General features: G+C 43.5%; 1 protein-coding gene across 2 annotated transcripts; it reads left to right on the forward strand.

Moving 5' to 3' along the window:
- The first annotated feature begins 632 nt into the window (after nucleotides 1–632).
- Nucleotides 633–21206, forward strand: LOC118885858 (zinc finger protein 211-like). Of its 2 annotated transcripts, none has more exons than XM_036835012.1 (4): nucleotides 633–835; nucleotides 3574–3700; nucleotides 13606–14592; nucleotides 21047–21206. In XM_036835012.1, the coding sequence occupies exons 1-4, from the start codon at nucleotides 764–766 to the stop codon at nucleotides 21124–21126; spliced, it is 1266 nt and encodes a 421-aa protein (XP_036690907.1). In that variant the 5' UTR covers nucleotides 633–763; the 3' UTR covers nucleotides 21127–21206. The 2 variants fall into 2 exon arrangements, with proteins under 2 accessions (XP_036690907.1, XP_036690908.1); XM_036835013.1 differs by lacking the exon at nucleotides 633–835 and adding an exon at nucleotides 1113–1171.
- The last annotated feature ends 330 nt before the right edge of the window (nucleotides 21207–21536 follow it).

Here is a 21536-nt window from a genome sequence, read left to right on the forward strand (position 1 = left end):
TGTGTGGAACCGGAGGTAAAACTCCTGCTTGTCCACCTAATTTAGAATATCCATCTTCTTTCTTCACAGTCATGGCACTGTACGGACTGATTTCTCTTGCTCATAGCCTATCATAATACAACTCAGAAAACTGACTATGGCTTCAGATACATACATTTGAAGAACAGTTATATAATGTGTCCAGCTACGCGCTGAGTCATGTCTGAACGACTCTATAATAATATGGCCATTTAGATCTGTACATTTGAGAGCATCTCAAATAATATTTTTACTTTCTGGGAGCTGACTGAGCATCACGAAGTCTGACATTTTGTCACTTTGCTGCACTTAACAACGAACAGAGCCCCTCCCTTCCTTGAGGTAGGATGATTGCTTTCCAGCATCCCTGCCGGTGCCGCGTGGCAAAAGTTCTGGTCGGTCAGAAAGGAGAACCCCCTTTGCGGCGGCTTCTAAAGCCCTGCGAACTACATTACCCGGAAGATCCTGCACCGAGGTGAGCCAAGGCACACCAGGATAAATGCATTTCCGGGAGAATTCTTCACGTCGGGGCAGGACTTCCGGCCTCCTCCTCGTGGCGGCCATTTTAACTGCCCTGGGTCTGTTCTCGCTACGGGGCACCGGGGTGACGGGACTGAAAAAATGCGAGAGGAGGCACTGTCCGCGCGCCACAGAGGCGGGTCTGAGGTTCGGCGACACCGCCCGGAGTGCCCCGCGTCAGGCCCGGGAGACGGACCGCCGTGTCCGCGTCCCACCTCCTCTCTCGATGCTCACGGCCCCGTTCCGGCCACGGACTGCTATGGCCTCTGCGGCGGCGGCGCTGAGGGACCCGCCTCAGGTAGACGCTCGGCCTCCGGGCCCTCACCGCCCTCACCCCACCGGACACTAAAGCCCCGAGTGCGGGGCGCCTGCTCATGTGCCCGCAGCCCAGGCTGTGTCCAGGACTGTGAGGCGGTCCTGGGTGGGGCCCTGTTTCTGACAGTGTGATGGCGCGTGGGAGAGGGTGGCATGCGGAGGGACCGGCAGGTGCAAAATCTTGGAGGTCGGGCTGAGGCGGGAGGATTCGGGAAACCTGGGGTCCATCTGATGTCTGCAGGAAACAGAGTGAGCCGGAGTGGCACCTGGACCGGCAGAGAGGTTGTTCCTTTTTCTGAGGGACCTGGAGGCCGTGGAGGTTAGTGGACAGAAGAGGGACACATTATGTGTTAGGGTTTTAAAAGTTATCAAAATGCTGCTTAGAGAGGGAACAGACTTGAATGTGGGTAACGAAGACATTGAGACAGAGAGAAGTAGAGCCTTTGTCCAAGGTCAGAGATCTGGTAAGAGGCAGCTCTAAGATTGAAACCCAGACGTTAGTAAGTTACCCGAGGTCCAGGTTCCAGGGTTGGGTGGGAATACAGGGGAGTCCTGCGCACATGGAGCCCAGCCATGGTTGCCTTCCACTTCCCACGTGTTCTGAACGTTGCAAAAGAACTTAGGGATCCTACACAAGGCAGGAGAGGGTGTCCCAGTCCCTCACTGGTAGTGACACCACCCATAGGGTGGCTGGGTATTGTGTCTTGAGAGTCTTCCCTTGATATAGTCTCAGCTCTTAGCTCTGCGGGCCCTGAGGATATTCTCAAGCTGTGGGTCCTGTGTGCAGGACAAGGGTAACATACTGTCAGGTGTTCACTTTCCTGACAACCTGTGTAAACTGTTGGAACCTGTACGGAAGGTTATCCCAGGAGCAGATACTAGCATGTGCAAATGCTTGGAGGTGTGACTGAGTTGGGAACAGGGTACAGCAGGTCTTCATTCTTTCGGTTAGGAACAAAGAGCAGGGGACCTGGTAATTAGGCTTATGATGTGGCTGTCTGAGAAGTTGGGCATCATTTATGGAAGTAATGAGAGGTTTGAATAAGAGGAAGTGTTGGTACTAACCAGGGTTCAGTAGGCTCCATTTGGCTGGAGAGAAGAGAAAAGACTATGGAGTTAAGGAAGGAGGCAGTGAGCCCAGGAAGAGGTTACTGTTGTAATCCAGGTGAGTGTTGAAGGAACAGAACTGTGGCCATGAAGGTAGGAGACAAGTTTGGATTCTAAGTACATTTTTTAAAAAGAGCCAAGTAGATTTTTGGATGTTGTAGGTAAGGGAGAGGTTAGGGATGACTCCAGGGTTTTTGGCCCTAGGAGCTGAAGGAATGGATCCTTCATCAACTTGGATGTGACAGATGCAGTATGTTTATTTCCTTGTGCATATCAGAAATTTTGTTTTGGTCTTTTTATGGGTCTGGGGTGTTTCAGAGTACAGTGAGTGGAGCCATCAAATGGGCAGCTGGACATATATGTCTGAAATTTAGGGAAGGGCTCCGGATGGAGACTTTCAAGAGTGGTGGCTATTATAAGGACCAGAGCAGAGATGTGGATGACATTTCAAAAGTAGAATGCAGGTTAGAGTCGTAATGCTATTAGCGCATCAGAAAGACTAGGGTGCATGCCGAGGAGTGGTTCTCTTGCTTAGCACCTGGTTGAGGTTCCTGACTATAACAAACACAGGTGAGAGAGAGAATGACTCTGGATTGTCTGGGAGAGAAGATGATCTGGCAGGTGACCAAGGCTACCACGGGATGAATGGGTGCAAAATACGTGGTTTGGGAGGCAGAGAAATAATTGAGACAATTTGACACTGAGGCCAGGGCTCCTGCTAATTCACTACTGTCCAGATTCTCCAGAATTGTGTAGTGAGCCTTGTTGGGGTCTAGAGTGTTTTAGTCTTGCTGGTGGATAAGATCCAGGGTAAATGGAGTCATTTGTGAAAGTCGTTATGCCTGGCAGGGAGATTGTAAGGGCTGGGGTTGTGAGGAAGTTTGAGTAGAGAGAGGAGGGTTGTGACTGTTGAGGGGACAGGCAATCAGACAGTGCATCACAGAAGTAGAAGAATGTCATGGGTGTCTGTAATTCACATGTGGTTCTGAGTGGCTAATATTGAAGCAAGGATCAGAAGCAGGTGGAGAGGCCTGCTAAGCTGCATGTGGGACTTGCCCTGGTATTGGGATTCATCAGAGGTCTCGGATGGTACTGAGTCGTGTTTGAGTGTCAAGGACTCTCTGGAAGCTATGGGCCACGTTTATGAGTCAGTAGAGGGAAATGCCTGTGTTGTAGAACAGGGAGGTGGCAGAACTGGGAGTGTAGCCCTGGGGAGTGATGATGTTAGAGAGTGAGAGTCTACAGAATGATGTGCTGATAGCCCCATGGCCCTGGTATTGGGGACTTAATGGTGAAGCATCAGCCCAGGTTTGACTGTGTCTTGTATGTACAGTCTGGGAGACTCCAGGGGAATTGCTTGGCAGGAGGGATGGGGCTCTGCAAGCCAGGCCCAGAGCTTACATGGCATCTATATGTCTCCCTGACTGTTATTGCTGAGGGCTGAACACAGTGGTTCATGGCACCTGAGGAGAGAGTGAGCATCAGTAGCACCAGGTCCTGGTATCTCCTTTGAGGTGGGAAGCTTGGGAGGAGGATGATAGTGGGGTAGATTGTGTGGTGATGGACTGTAGGTTCTCAGAGTGTTCATTGTTTCATCTGTCCCCATGTTGACAGGATAGTATGACCTTTGAAGACATTGCCGTGTACTTCTCGTGGGAGGAATGGAGTCTCCTTGATGAGGTTCAGAGGCACTTGTACCACGATGTGATGCTGGAAAACTTTACACTCATATCCTCACTGGGTAAGACTCTCACAGCCTTCCCAGTGACCTGGAGTGAGCTCTGTATTCTGGCTCACCCCCCTTTTCTGTGGGGGTGCTCTGTCCTTGTGACATGTGGACCTCAGGCACTGCTTGTTTCCACAGCTTTCTGGGTAGTTGCTGTGGTAGGTATGCCTGGGTTGTTCGCACTCCATTCTTCTCTCCCCTGCAACCCCAATATTTGCTGTACCGGATCCTCACTGGGAAGAATTTGAGGTCTGTAGTCCTGCAGTGCGTTTAATGATCTGTACCATCTTGTAACTGAAGGTTTGTGCTTTTCGAGCAACAACTTCCCATTTCTCCCATCCCACAGCCCCTGGCCTTCTACTCTCTGTTTCTGTGAGTTCAACAATTTTGTTTGTTTTAAATTCTACATGTAAGTGATATCATACATTATTTGGAATAATGTCCGTCTGGTTCGTCCATGTTGTCCCATATGGCAGGACTTCCTTTGTTTTTAAGGCTAAATAATATTCAAGGCATGCATGTGTATGTGTGAGTATATCACACCTTGTTTATCCATCCCTACGTGGGTGGACACTCAGGTTGTTTCCATATCTTGTGTATTATCCATAATGCTGCTGTGAACGTGACAGTGCAGGTTATCTTTTCCCCTTTGGATTTCATTTCTTTTGGCTATATTCCAAGCAGTGGGACTGCTGGATTGTATGATAGTTCTGTTTTGAATTTTTGAGGAACTTCCATACTGTTTATTCATAATGCCTGTACCAGTTTATCTTGCTACCAAGTGTACAAGGGTCCCTTATCTGTATACCTTGCCAACCCTTACCTCTTTCTTTCTTCCTCCCTCCCTCCCTCCCCTTCCTTCCCCTCCTTCCCTCCCTCCCTTCCCTTTTCTTTCTTCTTTCCTTCCTTCCTTCCTTCCTTTCTTTCTCTCTCTCTCTTTCTTTCTTTCTTTCTCTTTCTTTCTTTCTTTCCTTTCTTTCTTTCTTCCTTCTTCCTTCCTTCCTTCCTTCCTTCCTTCCTTCCTTCCTTCCTTCCTTCCTTCCTTCCTTCCTTCTTTCCTTCCTTCCTCTCTCTCTCTCTTTCTTTTTCTTTCTTTCCTGGAGTATTGGTGCTTTACAGTATTGTGTTAGTTTGTACTGTACAGCAAAGTGCATCAGCTATACATATACATATATCCCCTATTTTTTGGATTTCCTTCTCATTTAGGTCACCATAGAGCATTGAGTAGAGTTACCTGTGCTATACAGTATGTTCTCATTAGTTACCTACTTTATACACAGTATCAATAGTGTATATATGTCAATCCCAATCTCCCAATTCATCCCACCCTCTTGTCTTTTTGATGATAGCCATCCTAACAGTTATATAGTAATATCTCATTGTGGTTTGGATTTACATTTCCCTGATGACTAGTGAGGAAGAACAATTTTTCATATACTTGTTAGCCATTTGTATATCATCTTTGGAATAATGCCTAATCAGATCCTCTGCCCATATTTTTATTTTGTAAAAACAGGTACAAAGTTTATTGCTAGAGACATAGCACAACAGCAAGTGGGAGAGCACACCAAGAAACAGTTTGCTTAGTTAAGACCCTCTGCCCATATTTTAATCAGATTATTCTGTTTCTGCTGATTTGTATGAGTACATTACGTGTTTAAAATATTATCCCTTTTTTAGATACATGGCTTGCAAATATTTTCTCCCATTCTGTAGGTGGCATTTTAATTTTTTTGATTGTTTCTTTTGCTGTGCAGAAAAGCTTTTTCGGTTGATGCAGTTTCACTTGTTATTTTTTTTCCCTGTACTTTTCATGTTGTATTAAAAAAAAAAATCATTACCAAGACAACTGCCAAGTAGCATATTCCCTGTTTTTTTCCCCCAAGGAGTTTTACATTTTCATGTCTTCTGTTTAACTCTTCAATCTACTCTGAGTTAATTATTAGTAGTAGGGGCCCGGTTTCATTGTTTTGCATGTGAATATCCAGTTTTCCCAACACCTTTTATTGAAGAGACTGTTCTTTCCCCATCCTGTGTTCTTTGCACCCTTGTCAAAGATTAGTTTACCATATATGTTTGGGACTTTTTCCTGGGTTCTTTATCCTGTTCCATTCCTCTGTGTGTCTGTTTTTATGACAGTACCATACTATTTTGATTACTGCAGCTTCACAATGTATTTCAAAATCAGGAAGTTTGATATCTTCAGCTCTGATCTTCTTGCTCAAGATTGCTTTGACTCTTTGAGGTCATTTGTGGCTTTAGGATTCATGTTCTATTTCTGTGAAAAATTCCATTGTGATTTTGATAGGAATTGTATTGAATCTGTATATCGCATTGTGTAGTGTGGACATTGTAACATTATTAATTCTTCCTATACAAGGACATCGGATATCTTTTCATTTATTTGTGTCACTTGCTTTTATCAGTGTCTTACAATTTTCAGAGTCCAGATCTTTTACTTTCTTGGTTAAATTTATTCATAGTTTCTTATTCCGATATTTCATTCTTAGTTTATAGAAATGCAACTGATTTTTGCATATTGATTTTGTGTCCTGCAACTTTACTGAATTTGTTTAATATTTGTAACACTTTTAGGGGAGAGTCTTTAGGGTACTCTATATATAAGATCATGCCTTCTGCAGACTCAGTTTTACTTCTTTTAAGATTTTATTATTATTACTTTTTTCTCTTGACCAAATGTTCTGGGTATGCCTTCCAGAACAATACTGAATAGAAATGAGGACAGTGAGCATCTTTTTTTTTTTTTAAATAAATTTATTTATTTATTTTTGGCTGCATTGGGTCTTTGTTGCTGTGTGCGGGCTTTCTCTAGTTGTGGCGAGTGGGGGCTACTCTTCATTGTGGTCAGCGGCTTCTCATTGCAGTGGCTTCTCTTGTTGCGGAGCATGGGCTCTGGGCGCATGGGCTTCTTCATTGCACTGCGTGGGTGCAGTTGTTAAGAATCCACCTGCCAGTGCAGGGGATATGGGTTCGAGCCCAGGTCTGGGAAGATCCCACATGCTGCAGAGTAATTAAGCCTGTGCGCCACAACTACTGAGCCTGTGCTCTAGAGCCCATGAGCCACAACTTCTGAGCCCACATACCACAACTACTGAAGCCCGTGCGCCTAAAGCCCGTGCTCCACAACAAGAGAAGCCACTGCAATGAGAATCCTGTGCGCTGCAACAAGGAGTAGCCTCTGCTCACTGGAACTAGAGAAAGCCCGCATGCAGCAATGAAGACCCAAGGAAGGGAGGGAGGGAGGAAGGAAGGAAGGAAGGCAAACAATGGCTGTATTTCTCTGTGCTGTAAAATATATCTTTGTTGCTTAGCTTGTTGGGAGATTTTTTTTTAAAATAAATATACTATATGTCTTTTTATATATATATATAAATTTATTTATTTATTTTTGGCTGTGTTGGGTCTCCGTTTCTGTGCGAGGGCTTTCTCTAGTTGCAGCGAGTGGGGGCCACTCTTCATCGCGGTGCACGGGCCTCTCACTATCGCGGCCTCTCTTGTTGCGGAGCACAGGTTCCAGACGCGCAGGCTCAGTAGTTGTGGCTCATGGGCCCAGTTGCTCCGCGGCATGTGGGATCTTCCCAGACCAGGGCTCAAACCCCTGTCCCCTGCATTGGCAGGCAGATTCTCAACCACTGCGCCACCAGGGAAGCCCTTGTTGGGAGATTTTTGATTAATGATTCAGTTTCCTTACTTGTTACTGACCTATTCAGATTTTTTGCTTCGTGATTTAGTGTTGCTAAGTTGTTTGTTTCAAAGAATTTCTTCTACTTTATCCAGTTTGTTGGCATTTAATTGTTCATTATAGTTTTTTATGATCTTTGTGTATCTATAGTATCAGTTGTAATATCTCCTCCATTTCTGATTTCATTTATTTGAGTCTCCTCTTTTCTAATTTAATGTAGCTGAAGGTTTGTCAATTTTGGTTCTTTTCAAAAACCAGCTCTTAGCTTTGTTAACCTTACTATTGTTTCTTCAGTCTGTATTTTATTTCTGCTCTGACCCTTGTTATTTCCTTCCTTCTACATTTGAGCTTAGTTGTTTTTTTCCTAGTTCCTTGTGGTGTAAAGTGAGTTTCTGTATTTGAGATTTTTCTTTTTCCTTAATATAGACATTTATTGCTATCAGGTTTACTTTTAGAAATTATTTTGCTACATCTCATAAGTTTTGGTGTGTTTTGATCCATTTTACTTTGTCTCAAGATAATTTTACTTTTCCTTCTGATTTTGTTTCTTCAACACATTAATGGTTCAGGAATGTGTTTTTTTTTTAATATTCATTTATTTATTTATTTGGTTGCATGTGGTCTTAGTTGCAGCATGTGTGCTCCTTAGTTGAGGCTTGCCGGCTCCTTAGTTGCGGCACATGGGCTCCTTAGTTGTGGTATGTGAACTCTTAGTTGCGGCATGCATGTGGGATCTAGTTCCCTGACCAGGGCTTGAACCTGGGCCCCCTGCATTGGGGGCGTGGAGTCTTATCCACTGCGCCACCAGGGAAGTCCCAGGAATGTGTTGTTTAATGTTCATATATGTTTGAACTTTCCTTCATTCACAAATATATTATGTTACTGATTTTTAGTTTCCAACCCTTATGGCTGGATAAGATTCTTGATATGATTTCAGTCTTCTTAAATGTGTTAAGACTTGTTTTGTGACCTAACATATGATCTCTCTTAGAGACTGTTCTGTGTCCACTTGAAAAGAATGTATTCTGCTGTAGTTGAATTGCATGTTCTGTGTATGTTTGTTAGGTTGAGGTGGTCTAAAGTTCCATTCAGTATTTGGTCAATGTTTGAGCTAAAATGTCATTAAATATTTCCTTATTGATTTTCTATTTGGTTAATCTACCCATTCTCAAAAGATGGGTATTGGAGTCTGCTAATACTATTTCATTGCTTTCTTTTCTACTTTCCATTTTCTTAATGTTTGCCTTATACATTTAAGTGCCCTGGTGTTAGATGCATATTACTTATAACATGTTCTGTTCTCTTTTTTTTTTTTTTTTTTTTTATAAATTTATTTTATTTATTTATTTTTGGCTCTGTTGGGTTTTCGTTGCTGCACGCGGGCTTTCTCTAGTTGCAGCGAGCAGGGGCTACTCATTGTTGCAGTGCACAGGCTTCTCATTGCGGTGGCTTCTCTCATTGTGGAGCACGGGCTCTAGGCACGTGGGCTTCAATAGTTGCGGCACGCGGGCTCAGTAGTTGTGGCTCACGGGCTCTAGAGCACAGGCTCAGTAGTTGTGGCGCACGAGCTTAGTTGCTCCGCGGCATGTGGGATCTTCCCGGACCAGGGATCGAACCCGTGTCCCCTGCATTGGCAGGCGGATTCTTAACCACTGCGCCACCAGGGAAGCCCTGTTCTGTTCTCTTGATGAGTCAACACCTTTATTATTATTTAGTCACTTTCTTTGTCTCTTGTGATAGGTTTTGATTTGAAGTTTATTTTTCTTGCCTAAATGTAGGCTATTTTTAAGAATAAGCTACTGATTTTTGGTTTCCATTTGTATGGAGTTTTTTTTCAGTTCCTTCTCTTTCAGCTTATTTGTGTCCTTAAAGCTGAAGCGAGTCTCTTGAAGGCTTTATCCTCAGCCACTGTGTGTCTTCTGAATGGAGAGAATTTTGTAAGGACTTTCTAATTGCCATATTGTTAATTTTTGTAGTTCCTTAGTTCCTTTTTTTCTTTCTCACTTTCTTCCTTTGTGATTTGATGGTTTTCGGTAGCAGTGTTCTTTGATTCCTTTCTCTTTCTCTTTTGTGTATCTACTGTAGGTTTTTGCTTTTGTGTTTACCATCAGGTTTGCATGAAGCATAACAGTATTTTAAGCTGATAACAACTATACAAAAAGTCCCATTTTAGAACCCTCCTACACTGTTGTTGGGAATGTAAGTTGGTGTAGCCACTGTGGAAAACAGTATGGAGGTTCCTCAGAAAGCTAAAAGAATTACCATATGATCCAGCAATCCCTCTCTTGGGCATATATCCATACAAAACATAATTCAAAAAGATATATGCACCCAAATGTTCATAGCAGCACTATTCACAATAGCCAAGACATGGAAACAACCTAAATGCCCATCAATAGATGAATGGTTTAAAAAGATGTGGTATATATTGGGTTGGACAAAAAGTTCATTCGGGTTTTTCCATAACATCTTATAGAAAAACCCAAATGAACTTTTTGGCCAACCCAGCATATACGATGGGACACTACTCAGCCATAAAGAAGGAAGTTTGACATTTGCAGCAACATAGATGGACCTAGAGATTATCATACTAAGTGAAGTAAGTCAGAAAGAGAAAGACAAATAACATATGATGTCACTTATATGTGGAGGCTAATGTATGACACAAATGAACCTATCTGTGAAACAGCAACAGAATCACAGAGATAGAGAACAGACTGGTGGTTGCTAATAGGGAGGGGGTTGGGGAAGGGATGGAGTGGGAGGTTGGGATTAGCAGGTGTAAGCTGTTTTTTTTTTTTAAATTTATTTATTTGTTTATTTTGGCTGTGTTGGGTCTTAACGGCGACACGCGGGATCTTTGTTGTGGCACACGGGCTTCTCTCTAGTTGTGATTACGGGCTCCAGAGCGTGCGGGCTGTGCAGTTGTGGCATGCGGACTACAGAGTGCATGGATTCTATAGTTTGCGGCACGCAGGGTCTCTAGTTGAGCCACGTGGTCTTAGTTGCCCCGTGGCATGTGGGATCTTAGTTCCCTGACCAGGGATCAAACCCACATCCCCTGCATTGGAGGGCGGATTCTTTTTTTTTTTTTTTTTTTTTAATTTTTAGCTGTGTTGGGTCCTCGTTCCTGTGTGAGGGCCCTCTCCTGTTCTGCCGAGCGGGGGCCACTCCTCATCGCGGTGCACGGGCCCCCCACCATCAAGGCCTCTCCCGCTGCGGAGCACAGGCTCCAGATGCTCAGGCCCAGCAACTGTGGCCCACGGGCCCAGCTGCTCCGCGGCACGCGGGATCCCCCCAGACCAGGGCCCGAACCCGCGTCCCCTGCATTGGCAGGCAGACTCTCAACCACTGCACCACCAGGGAAGCCCTGGAGGGCGGATTCTTAACTGCTGGACCACCAGGGAATTCCCAGGTGTAAGCTTTTATATCTAGAATGAATAAACAACAAAGTCTTACCGTATAGTACAGAGAAGTATATCCAGTATCCTCTGATAAGCCATAAAGGAAAAGAATATTTTAAAAAAAGAATGTATATATATGTATAACTGAATCACTTTGCTTTATAGCAATAATTAATACAACATTGTAAATCAACTATACTTCAATAAAAATAAATAAATAAAAGGGGGAAAAGTCCCCTTTTAGTATCTCACCCCTTTTGCATTTATGGTTTTTTTTATTTTCTTATTTTTGGCTGTGTTGGGTCGTCGTTGCTGCGTGTGAGCTTTTCTCTCCAGTTGCGGTGAGCAGGGGCTACTCTTCGTTGCAGTGTGCGGGCTTCTCATTGCAGTGGCTTCTCTTGTTACAGAGCATAGGCTCTAGGCATGCGGGCTTCAGTAGTTGTGGCATGCAGGCTCTAGAGCTCAGGCTCAGTAGTTGTGGCGCACGGGCTTAGTTGCTCCATAGCATGTGGGTTCTTCCCAGACCACGGCTCGAACCCATGTCCCCTGCATTGGCAGGTGGATTCTTAACCATTGTTCCACCAGGGAAGTCCCTGAATTTATGTTTTTGATGTGACAGTTTATATCTTTTTATACTTGTAGTCATTAAGAAATAATTGTGGCTGTATTAATTTTTAATATTTTTGTCTTTTGTCATTTATACTAGTATTAAATGATTACCACACCACCATGTTACAGTGTTAGCATATTCTGAATTTGAGTATATACTTAACCTTTACCACTGTGCTTCATATTTTTGTATATCTTCCTGTTACTAATTAGTGTTCTCTTTTCAGCTTGAAAAGCTCCATTTAGCATTTCTGGTAAGGCAGGTTGAATGGTGATGAACTCTCCCAGCTTTTGTTTATGTTGGAGAGTTTTTATCACTCCTTCATTTCTGAAGGACAGCTTTGCCAGATAAAGTATTCCTTAGTTGGCAGGTTTTTTTTCCTTCTGCATTTTGAATTTAATGTCCCACTCTCTCCTGGTCTGCATGGGTTCTGCTGAGAAATGTGCTTATAGCCTTACAGGGGTTCTCTTGTATGTGATGAGTTTCTTTTCTTTTGCTGCTTTCAAAATTCTTTGTCTTTGACTTTTCAGACTTTCATTTCACTGTCTCAGTGAAGATCTTGTTGGATTGAATCTGGATGGGGACCTATGCACATCATGTACCTACATATCCTCACCTCTCTCTCCTGATTTGGTTGATTGTTTCCACCATTTTTTATTTAAATAAGCTTTTTGCTCCTTTCTCCATTACTTCTCCTTGTGGCACTTCTACAATGTGAATATTATTTCCATTGATGGCATCCCATAATTTACAGTCTTTTATCCCTCTAGCTGGATGATTTGAAATCACCTGATTCAAGGTCACAGATTTTTCTCCTACTTGATCAAGTTGGCTGGTCTCTGTTGTATTTTTCATTTCATTCATTGTGTTCTTCAGCTCCAAAATTTAATTCCTTTTTCTTTTTTTTTCTTTGTATCTTGGAACTTCTTGTTTTTTGTTTTTTGGCCACACCATGTGGCACGCAGCATCTTAGTTCCTTGACGGGGGATGGAACCCGTGCCCCCTGCAGTGGGAGTGTGAAGCTCTAACCACTGGACTGCCAGGGAACTCCCATTCTTGGAACCTGTTTATTTGTTTGTGTATTTTTTTCCTACTTTGATTGAGTTTCTGTTTGTGTTCTCCTGGAGCTGACTGAGCTTCCTTAAAACATTTATTTTGAAATCTTTGTCCAGTTGTTTATAGATATGCATTTCTCTGGGTTCACTTGCTGGAAACTTGTGCTCCTTTGGTGATGTCTTGTTTCCTTCAAATTGCATGTTTCTTAGAGCCTTTTGTTCATGTTTCTGCATTTGATGGATCAGTCACATCATCCGGATTTTCAGACTGGTTTTGGTAGGGAAAGACCTTAACTTGGGTTGGATACAAGGTCACTGGCTAGGTGGGGTGTGGCAGTTTGGGCTCTCAGAAGGGACCAGCCATGTAATGGTTCTGCATCTGTCAGCTGAGGTCAGGGACACCAAAAATTATAGGGATTCTCAATGGCCAAGGCTGCAAGGTGAACTCACAGGTACCTTGTCCTGGTGAAGCTGGAGGGTGTGACATCAGTACTGTGTTCACATCATACCAGGAATGTTTCTCATTTACCCAGTATTTTTTTGGTTGTTGCCCACACCACAGCCCATGTGTACCTCCCTTCCCCACTGTTAAGCCTATGCTGACTAGTCAGTTTTACTCCACTGTGATATCTACTCTGACTTCCAGCCCAGGGACAAGCCCTATGTTTCTGGACTTCAAGTCTCAGCCATTCTCTCATACCTCCTCGTCTCTTGCTCTGCAACTTTGGTCCACATGTGCTATGAGGTGTCCACACATCCTTAAATTGGCCTTGAACAGCAGCTATTCTACTGCAGTTGCTTTCTCCTGGGTTTGGACATATGCTTCTACACAGTGTCACGTCACTAGCAGAATAGGTCCTGCAGGAATCCTCTGGCATATGAACAAGTTCTAGAATATGCCTCTCTACTTGGTGCTGCACCCTATCCTAATGTCCTTCCCCTAGTGAAGTGTACCATTCTTTTGCCTTAGAGGCACATTCATGCCTAGTAGCCGCTTCCCCAGTGGAATTACAAATCTCCTTTCTGGAAAAGCATCCTGTAGACTCATTCCTAGATGTGACACATTACCTTTATGATGATGTTGCCCCCTCCCTATAAAGTCAACATGTTTATTTGCATGTACTTCACCACCATTTATTTGCATTCAGGTTGCTGCTGTGGAGCAGAGGATGCAGAAGCACCCTTTGAACGAAGCATTTCTATAAGCGTGTCACAGGCCAGGACTCCTAAGGCACCTTCGTTTTCCCAGAAGAACCACTCTGGTGAGATGTGTAGTCTGGTCTTGAGAAGTATTTTTCACTTAGCTGAACATGAAGAAACACAACACAGCCAGAAAGTGTTCGGGTGTAGAATATGTATGAAACAATTTCATTTTAGTGCAAACCTCCAAAAACACCAGAAGCAGCACATGGAAGAGAAATCCTTCAGAAACGCTGTAGTCAGGGCCTTGTTTGTGAAGAGCTGCAAATGCCATGTGTCAAGGAAGCCCTTTACCTGTGAGGAAGTTGGGAAAGACTTTCTGGCCACCTTGGGACATCTCCAGCCACAGACCACTCACACCAGGGAGAAGCCAAATGAGATTGCCCAGCGTGAGGCAACTTTACAAAGCAGAGGAAGTCATTACAGCCGGGGAGAATGCAAGAAAACCTTCAGCCCGAAACATACACTTGTTCAGGACCAGGGTGTCTACCCTGGAAGACATTGTTTTGTGTGCAGTGAATGTGGGAAGACATTCAGGTACAAATCCTCATTTGTTGTTCACCAGAGAGTGCATACTGGGGAAAGGCTTCATGTGTGTGGTGAGTCTGGCAAATCTTTCAGACGAACCTCAACCCTCAATCTGCATCAAAGAATTCATACTGGGACAAGGCAGTACAAGTGCAACAGATGTGGGAAATCCTTTAACCAAAACTTTGTCCTTATTTATCCCTGGAGAAGTCACATTGGAGAAAATTGTTACTTGTGCAGTGAATGTGCACAGTCTTTGAGCCGCAGATCCATCATAGTTCGAGAATGGACAGTTCACCCAGGAGAAAGGTGTTATGAGTGTACTCAATGTGGGATATCTTTTAGACGAAACTTTTACCTCATTGTACACTGGAGGGTTCACACAGGAGAAAGGCCTTATGATTGGAGTGAGTGTGGGAACTCTTTTACCAATAGCTTGGTGCTCATCCTACACCAGTGAGTACATAAAGGGGAAAGGCCTTTTGCTTGCAGTGAATGTGGGAAATCTTTTACCAATAGCTCGATACTCATTCTCCACCGGAGAGTTCACACAGGAAAAAGGCCTTATGAGTGCAGTGAGTGTTGGAAATCCTTTAGTCATCAATCTTACCTCACTCAGCACTGGAAGGTTCATAGTGGAAAAAGGCCTTATGAATGCAGTGAATGTGGGAAATCTTTTATGTCTCGCCGTGGCCTCCATTATCATCAGAGAGTTCACACTGGATCAAGGCTTTATGAATGTAGTGAATGTGGGAAATCTTTTACATCTCGCCCTGGCTTCCATTATCATCAGAGAGTTCACAGTGGATCAAGGCCTTATGAATGTAGTGAATGTGGGAAGTCTTTTACCTCTCACTCTGGCCTTCGTTATCATCAGAGAGTTCACACAGGAGAAAGGCCTTATGAGTGCAGTGAGTGCAGAAAATGTTTTACCTCCAGCTCTGCCCTGTGTCATCATCAGAAGACTCATGCTGGAGATAAGCCTTATGAGTGCACTGTATGTGGGAAAATGTTTTCCTATGGTTCCACCCTCCGTTATCATCAGAGAGTTCACACAGGAGAAAGGCCTTATGTGTGCAGTGAATGTGGGAAATCTTTTTCCTCTAGTTCCAACCATAGTAATCATCAGAGAATTCACACAGGAGAAAGGCCTTATGTGTGCACTGAATGTGGGAAATCCTTTATCCAAAGATGTCACTTTCTTATACACCAAAGAGTTCACACAGGAGAAAGGCCTCATGTGTGCAGTGAATGTGGGAAATCTTTTTTCTCTAGTTGCAACCTCATTAAACATGAGAGAATTCACACAGGAGAAAGGCCTTATGTGTGCAGTGTATGTGGGAAATCCTTTATCCAAAGATGTTACCTTCTTATACACCAGAGAGTTCACAAAGGAGAAGGGCCTTATGAGTGTAATGAGTGTGGGAAATCTTTTACCACTAGGAGGAACCTTCGTTATCATCAGGGAGTTCACACTGGAGAAAGCCCTTATGAGTGCAGTGAATGTAGGAAATCCTTTAGGAGAGAGTCTTCTCTCATTGAACGCTGTAGAGTTCACACTGGAGAAAAGCCTTATAAATGCAGTGAATGTGGGAAATCTTTTTCATCTAGGTATGGTTTCCATTATCATCAGAGAGTTCACACAGGGTTGAGGCCATATGAGTGTAGTGAATGTGGGAAATCTTTTATCTGTAGTTCCATTCTCCGTGAACATCAGAGAATTCACACTAACCAAAGTCCTTATGAATGCACTGAATGTGGGAAGTCCTTTAGAGCAAATTCTTATCTCATTGAACACTGTAGAATTCATACTGGAGAAAAGCCTTATAAATGCTGTGAATGTAGGAAATCTTTTTCGTCTAGGTCCGGCCTCCGTTATCATCAGAGAGTTCACACAGGATCGAGGCCATATGAGGGTAGTGAATGTGAGAAATCTTTTCCCCAGAGCTCTGCACTCCTTCAACATCCATGTTGACAGAGGTGAAAGGTCTTAATGTGTGTTGTGAATGTGGGAAATTGTTTACTTCTAGTTCCACCTTTTGTTCTTATTAGAGTTCACAGGAAGAACCTTATTCGTGCCAGGAATTTGGGAAATTCTTTCCTAAAGAATTCACCTCATGGGACTTCCTTGTTGGTCCTTTGGTTCAGAATCCACCTTCCAGTGCAGGGGATGTGGGTTCGACCCCTGGTCAGGGAACTAAGATCCCCCATGCCGTGGGGCAACTAAACCTGCAAGCCGCAACTACTGAGCCCACACACTCTAGAGCCTGTGCGCCACAACAAAGATCCCATGTGCCGCAACCAGGACCCGACACTGCCAAATAAATTTAAAAAAAAAAAAGAATTCACCCCATTATACATGGTAGAGTTTACACTGGAGAAAGGCCTTGAATGCGCAAGGAAATGTGCAATTTTCTTGTTCGGGGTAACGACGTTGGAAGAAACTGAGGAGTGGCCCATCTGAATTCAATCTCATACATTCAGTTGTCCACAGGGGGAGATACCCCTGAAATTTCAGTTATGTGGGAAGCACGTGTGGCTGTATTGCACTTTGTAACCTGTCCAGGTCTCTTCCCAGATTTATGTCACTGCCTGTTTCTGTGGCCGTTTTACTTCTATCGCCTGGCAGGTCCACACAGTGTGCGTCAGTCACCAGCCCAGTGCGCTCAGGGAAACTGACCTCTGTTCTTCCAAGTGTTGGAGCAAACCAGGAGTAGTAGCCCAGTCCCTTCAGGGTTGGTGTTCCCCTCTCTCTGACTAGATGTACAAAAGCCTGAAGGAATGTTGTCCCGGAGAACGTCATATGAATTCAGCTGACAATGTGCAGAGAAGGACAACCTATTCCAGGGACATGTACTCACATGCTCAGTTTTTCCATCTAGTGAGTCACCAACCCAAACTGTGTGCCACACATTGTTTTGGTTTGTATAATATGGATGCCGTACTGTTTAAGGCCTATTTTGTTTTGGGAGTTCTTTGTACTGCTAGAGGTTTTTTATAAGGAGATTCGGGCTCCACAGGCATGGGCCTCAGGGAGGATAGTATGATGGCAAAAAGTGGCTTGCCATTTTTGGCCAAATTTGCATTGGTGCCAGTGAAGTCGTAGGAGAGAGGGCAGGGCTTTTTGGTCCTCATTTGAAGCCTGGATGCTATGAGTTTTAGGAGATTCATACATCACCCTGAAGAGGAGTAAGATGTGACAACCTCAAGTTCTTGGAGCAGCATGAATTTTTTCCCCTGTTCACAGCGGGTATCACAGGAGGTGTCAGCACTGTTGAGAGGCATCTCCTCCCGTGGTCTTGCAAATAGCATGTGCCTTGATGTCCACAATTCCATGGGTGACAGTCACTGGCTGTAAGACTATAGGGGCCAGGGGAAACTGAAACTTCTACAGAAACTGGGTTAGTAGGGAGCAGAGGAGACAGCAGCCAGCTCGTTGGAATGTGCCTCTTCTAAAAGTGCATCCACAGATGTCTTTGTGATGATTGCCGATGTGCAGGATCAGATTTGTACAGAAATCTCGACCTCCAGGCATGTTTATCTTGTGTAGCTGAGGTCATTGTCAGAGAAGATAATTGGAAAGTTTTGTGGATTTTTGTAACCTCCCTCTAATGTTTGCCCCAAGGCCGTTGCTGCACAGGCAGAAAAAACAAAGGTAGAGAAAAGTAGTCCAGGTATGTGGCTCTTGTGAGCCAGCCAACATTCCTGTTGACTGAAGTGGAAATGTCCTTTATTACTCGCCAGTGTTTGCTGCCACTGAGGCAGGATTGACCCCCAGAGGGCATGACAGAAGGATGGTGGAGTCAGTATAGGGCTGTCAAATCTATTTTCCAAAAAAGTGGGGCATACAGATTTTGTTAATCTTGAAGTGTTTTTTTAAAGCTTTATTTAGGTGTAATTTACATGTAGTAAAGTACACGTATTTAAAGTGAAGTATTTGATAAGTTTTGACATACACATGATACTTGTGAAAATATCATCACAGTCATGGTAATGATCATGTCTATCACTGTGTATTTGCTCGATGTCCTTTTATAATCTCTGTGTCCCTACCCTTCACAGCCCTCCAAGCAACCATTGATTTATTTCTCCTTGTAATAGATACCCTTGGGATTTCTGTAATTTACATGATGGAATCCTAAAACGTTTACTTTTGTTTTCTCCTGGTTTTGTGTTTTATAATTATTTTGAGATTCATCAGTGATGTTAAATGAGGAGCTCTTTTTAATTTTTTTGAGTAATAGTCTTACCATTAGATGTAGCAGTATTTATCCATTCACCTGTTTATGGCTATTTGGGTTAATTCCATGTTTTGACTGTTGATAATAAACTTGTGCAAGCATTTGTGTACAGTTCTTAATCTGGACATTTGTTTCTTTTATCTTTTGGCCAAAAAATTAGATTGCAGTGTTTGAATCACAAAGTTAGGTGAACGTTTAGCTTTTGAAGAAACTAACAAATTGCTATTTAAACATGGTATTTTTTCTTTTTTAATTTTTATTGGAGTCTAGTTGATTTACAGTGTCGTGTATTTTTTTGTATTCGTACCAGCAGTTGTATGAAGGTTCCATTTCCTCCACATCTTAGTGAATAATTAGTTGGTCAGTCGTTTTTTTATTTTAACTCTTTTTATGAGTTTGCCGTGCTCTCTCACTGTTTGAATTGAATTTCCCTAAGGATTCATGGTTAGCATCTTTTCAGATTTATATTTGCTATCTTTGGTAAAATGTCTCGTTTTGTCTTCTGCTTTTTTTTTTTTTTTTTGGCTACACGGCACAGCTTTTAGGATCTTAGTTCATCAAACAGGGATTGAATCTGGGCCCTTGCCGTGAAAGTCCTAACCACTGGACTGCCAGGGAATTCCCTCTCCTGCTTATTCTTTGATTCATTGATGATTTTCCTTTTCTTTAACGAGTAGGACAGTGAAACAACAAAGATACCCATTTTACTGCTTTATGGAATAATTGCTTTCAGTAATCGAAGAACATGTCTTGAGTTTTTTCAATGTTTTTGTTACTCACAACGTAATGGACACATGTACTATACAGTTTCAGATTAATCTGCCAGGAGAATTTACTTAGTTCTCAGTAAACTTGATGAATGGCACCCCCCCACCAGCCTCTTTTTTTCAGCACTTACTAAGAAGAGTTTATATGTATATTTCTCAAAGAGCTGAGAGCTAATCCATTGAAATGTAATCATGAGGATTAATTAGGCCTCTGTCTCTGTCTGTTTGGATAGGATTGAATCCTAGTTTTCATAATTACTGCCTATCAGATACAGCTGCACTAATCTTGTTTACATTTCCCAACACTTTGTAATCTTTCAGTTCTGTGACTACTGAGCTCCCATCTTCCCTGTTTTCTCATTCTCCCTTTATTTAAAAATGTATATATATATATATATATATATTTTTTTTTTATCTCACAGGGGTTTTTTTTTTTCTGGTTTTTTTTTTTTTTTTGGCTGTGCCACACTGCATGCTGGATCTTAGTTCCCTGACCAGGATTGAACCTGTGCCCCCTGCAGTGGAAGTGCGGATTCCTGACTACTGGGCCGCCAGGGTAGTCCCTCTCATTCTCCGTTTAAAACACCTGATCACCTCTGCAGAAATTACCATGGAGTTCAACTCTTTCCTGCTGTCAGTAGTTACTGAATAAAACGGTTTTTTCCATTGTTGTTTTTATCATTTCAACTCACATCTGGTTGTGTTTATCTTTGACACTGTCAGTCTCAGAAGGGAACAAAGAAACATGCTATTTTGGTATAGTACAGTGGCTGCGTTGTTCAAAGGTGAAGCATGTATGTGAATGGTCTCCTGAGTCTTGAACTATTGGGAGTAGCATAAATGCAGAATTTTATCTCATTGTATTACCAAACTCAGGTTTGGCTGCTCACGGCTGAAAAGCCAATAATGGAGAAGGAAGTGTCAGAAGGGAAAGATGTTTTAATCAGAAAAGCTGGCAATCCGGAGAGAAGGTGGACTCATGTCCCGAGACCAACTCTGAACATTCTGGTCAGCCATGACAGTTTTGTTTTTTTTTGGCCACACGTTGCAGCATGTGGGATTTTAGTTCATGAGCAGGGGTCGAACCCATGCCCGCTGCAGTGAAAGCGTGAAGTCTTGATCACTGGACTGCCAGGGAGTTCCCAGCCATGACAGATTTTAAAAGGAAAAAGGGGGAAGAATCTCAGTGAATCGTCAAGGCAGGAGGTTAGTTTCTGCAACTTTTCCATTGCATTCAGTCTGGCTGACTTCGGATGTTACCTTGCCTGTGGGGTCTGCCTGCAGGATTGCTTAGGGAGCTGTCGAGGGTAGAGAGCTAGTCATTCTTAATTCTTTTTTTTTTTTTTAAATCTTTTATTTATTATTTATTTTTGGCTGTGTTGGGTCTTCGTTTCTGTGCGAGGGCTTTCTCTAGTTGTGGCAGGCGGGGGCCACTCTTCATCGCGGTGCGCGGGCCTCTCACTGTCGCGGCCTCTCTTGTTGCGGAGCACAGGCTCCAGATGCGCAGGCTCAGTAGTTGTGGCTCACGGGCCTAGTTGCTCCGCGGCATGTGGGATCCTCCCAGACCAGGGCTCGAACCCGTGTCCCCTGCATTAGCAGGCAGACTCTCAACCACTGCGCCACCAGGGAAGCCCATTCTTAATTCTTTTAATCTAGGAAAACAGTGAACAGGTCAGGCAAGGTGTGGTGTGCATTCAGGAGAGCATAAGTCAGGAGTTAGTTTAAATTGTTTAGTGATCTCATACCTTTAATTAGGTTCTTTCAAGGCGAGGGGGGACAGAAATGGGCAAACAGGAACGGGGCCAAAGAGCAGCTTTCAATTGACGTGATTATTATTTCCTTTGTGATTGCAGGGACTTTTCTACAGTTGGGAATTTGTATTGTCTGTGTTAGCATTCTCCGTGAAAACAGAAGCAGTAGGATATATAGATAGAGTTCCATATCTGCGAGTTCTGCATCCCAGGATTCAGCAAACCCCAGATGCAGAACCCCGACATCCAGAGGGCCAACTGTGCTGGACCATCTTATGTAAGGTAATTGAGCATCTGAGGATTCTGATATCCAAGTGGTGGAGGCTGGAACCAGGTCCCTGTGGATACATCCCCTGAGAGATGACTATGTTAAGAGGACATTTATTGTAGGAATTGGTTATGGAGGCTGAGAAGTCCCACAACCTGCTGTCTGCAAACTGGAGAACCAGGAAAGCTGCTGGTATCATTCAGTGCAAGTCCGAAGGCCTGAGAACCAAGGGCCTGCTGGTGTAAATCCCAGTGTGCAAAGGACCAAGATCCATGAGCTCTCGTGTCTGAGGGCAGGGGAAGATGGGCTTGTTCTGCACAGACG

The sequence above is a fragment of the Balaenoptera musculus genome, chromosome 19, assembly GCF_009873245.2.
Source record: "Balaenoptera musculus isolate JJ_BM4_2016_0621 chromosome 19, mBalMus1.pri.v3, whole genome shotgun sequence".
Classification (NCBI taxonomy): Eukaryota; Metazoa; Chordata; class Mammalia; order Artiodactyla; family Balaenopteridae; genus Balaenoptera; species Balaenoptera musculus.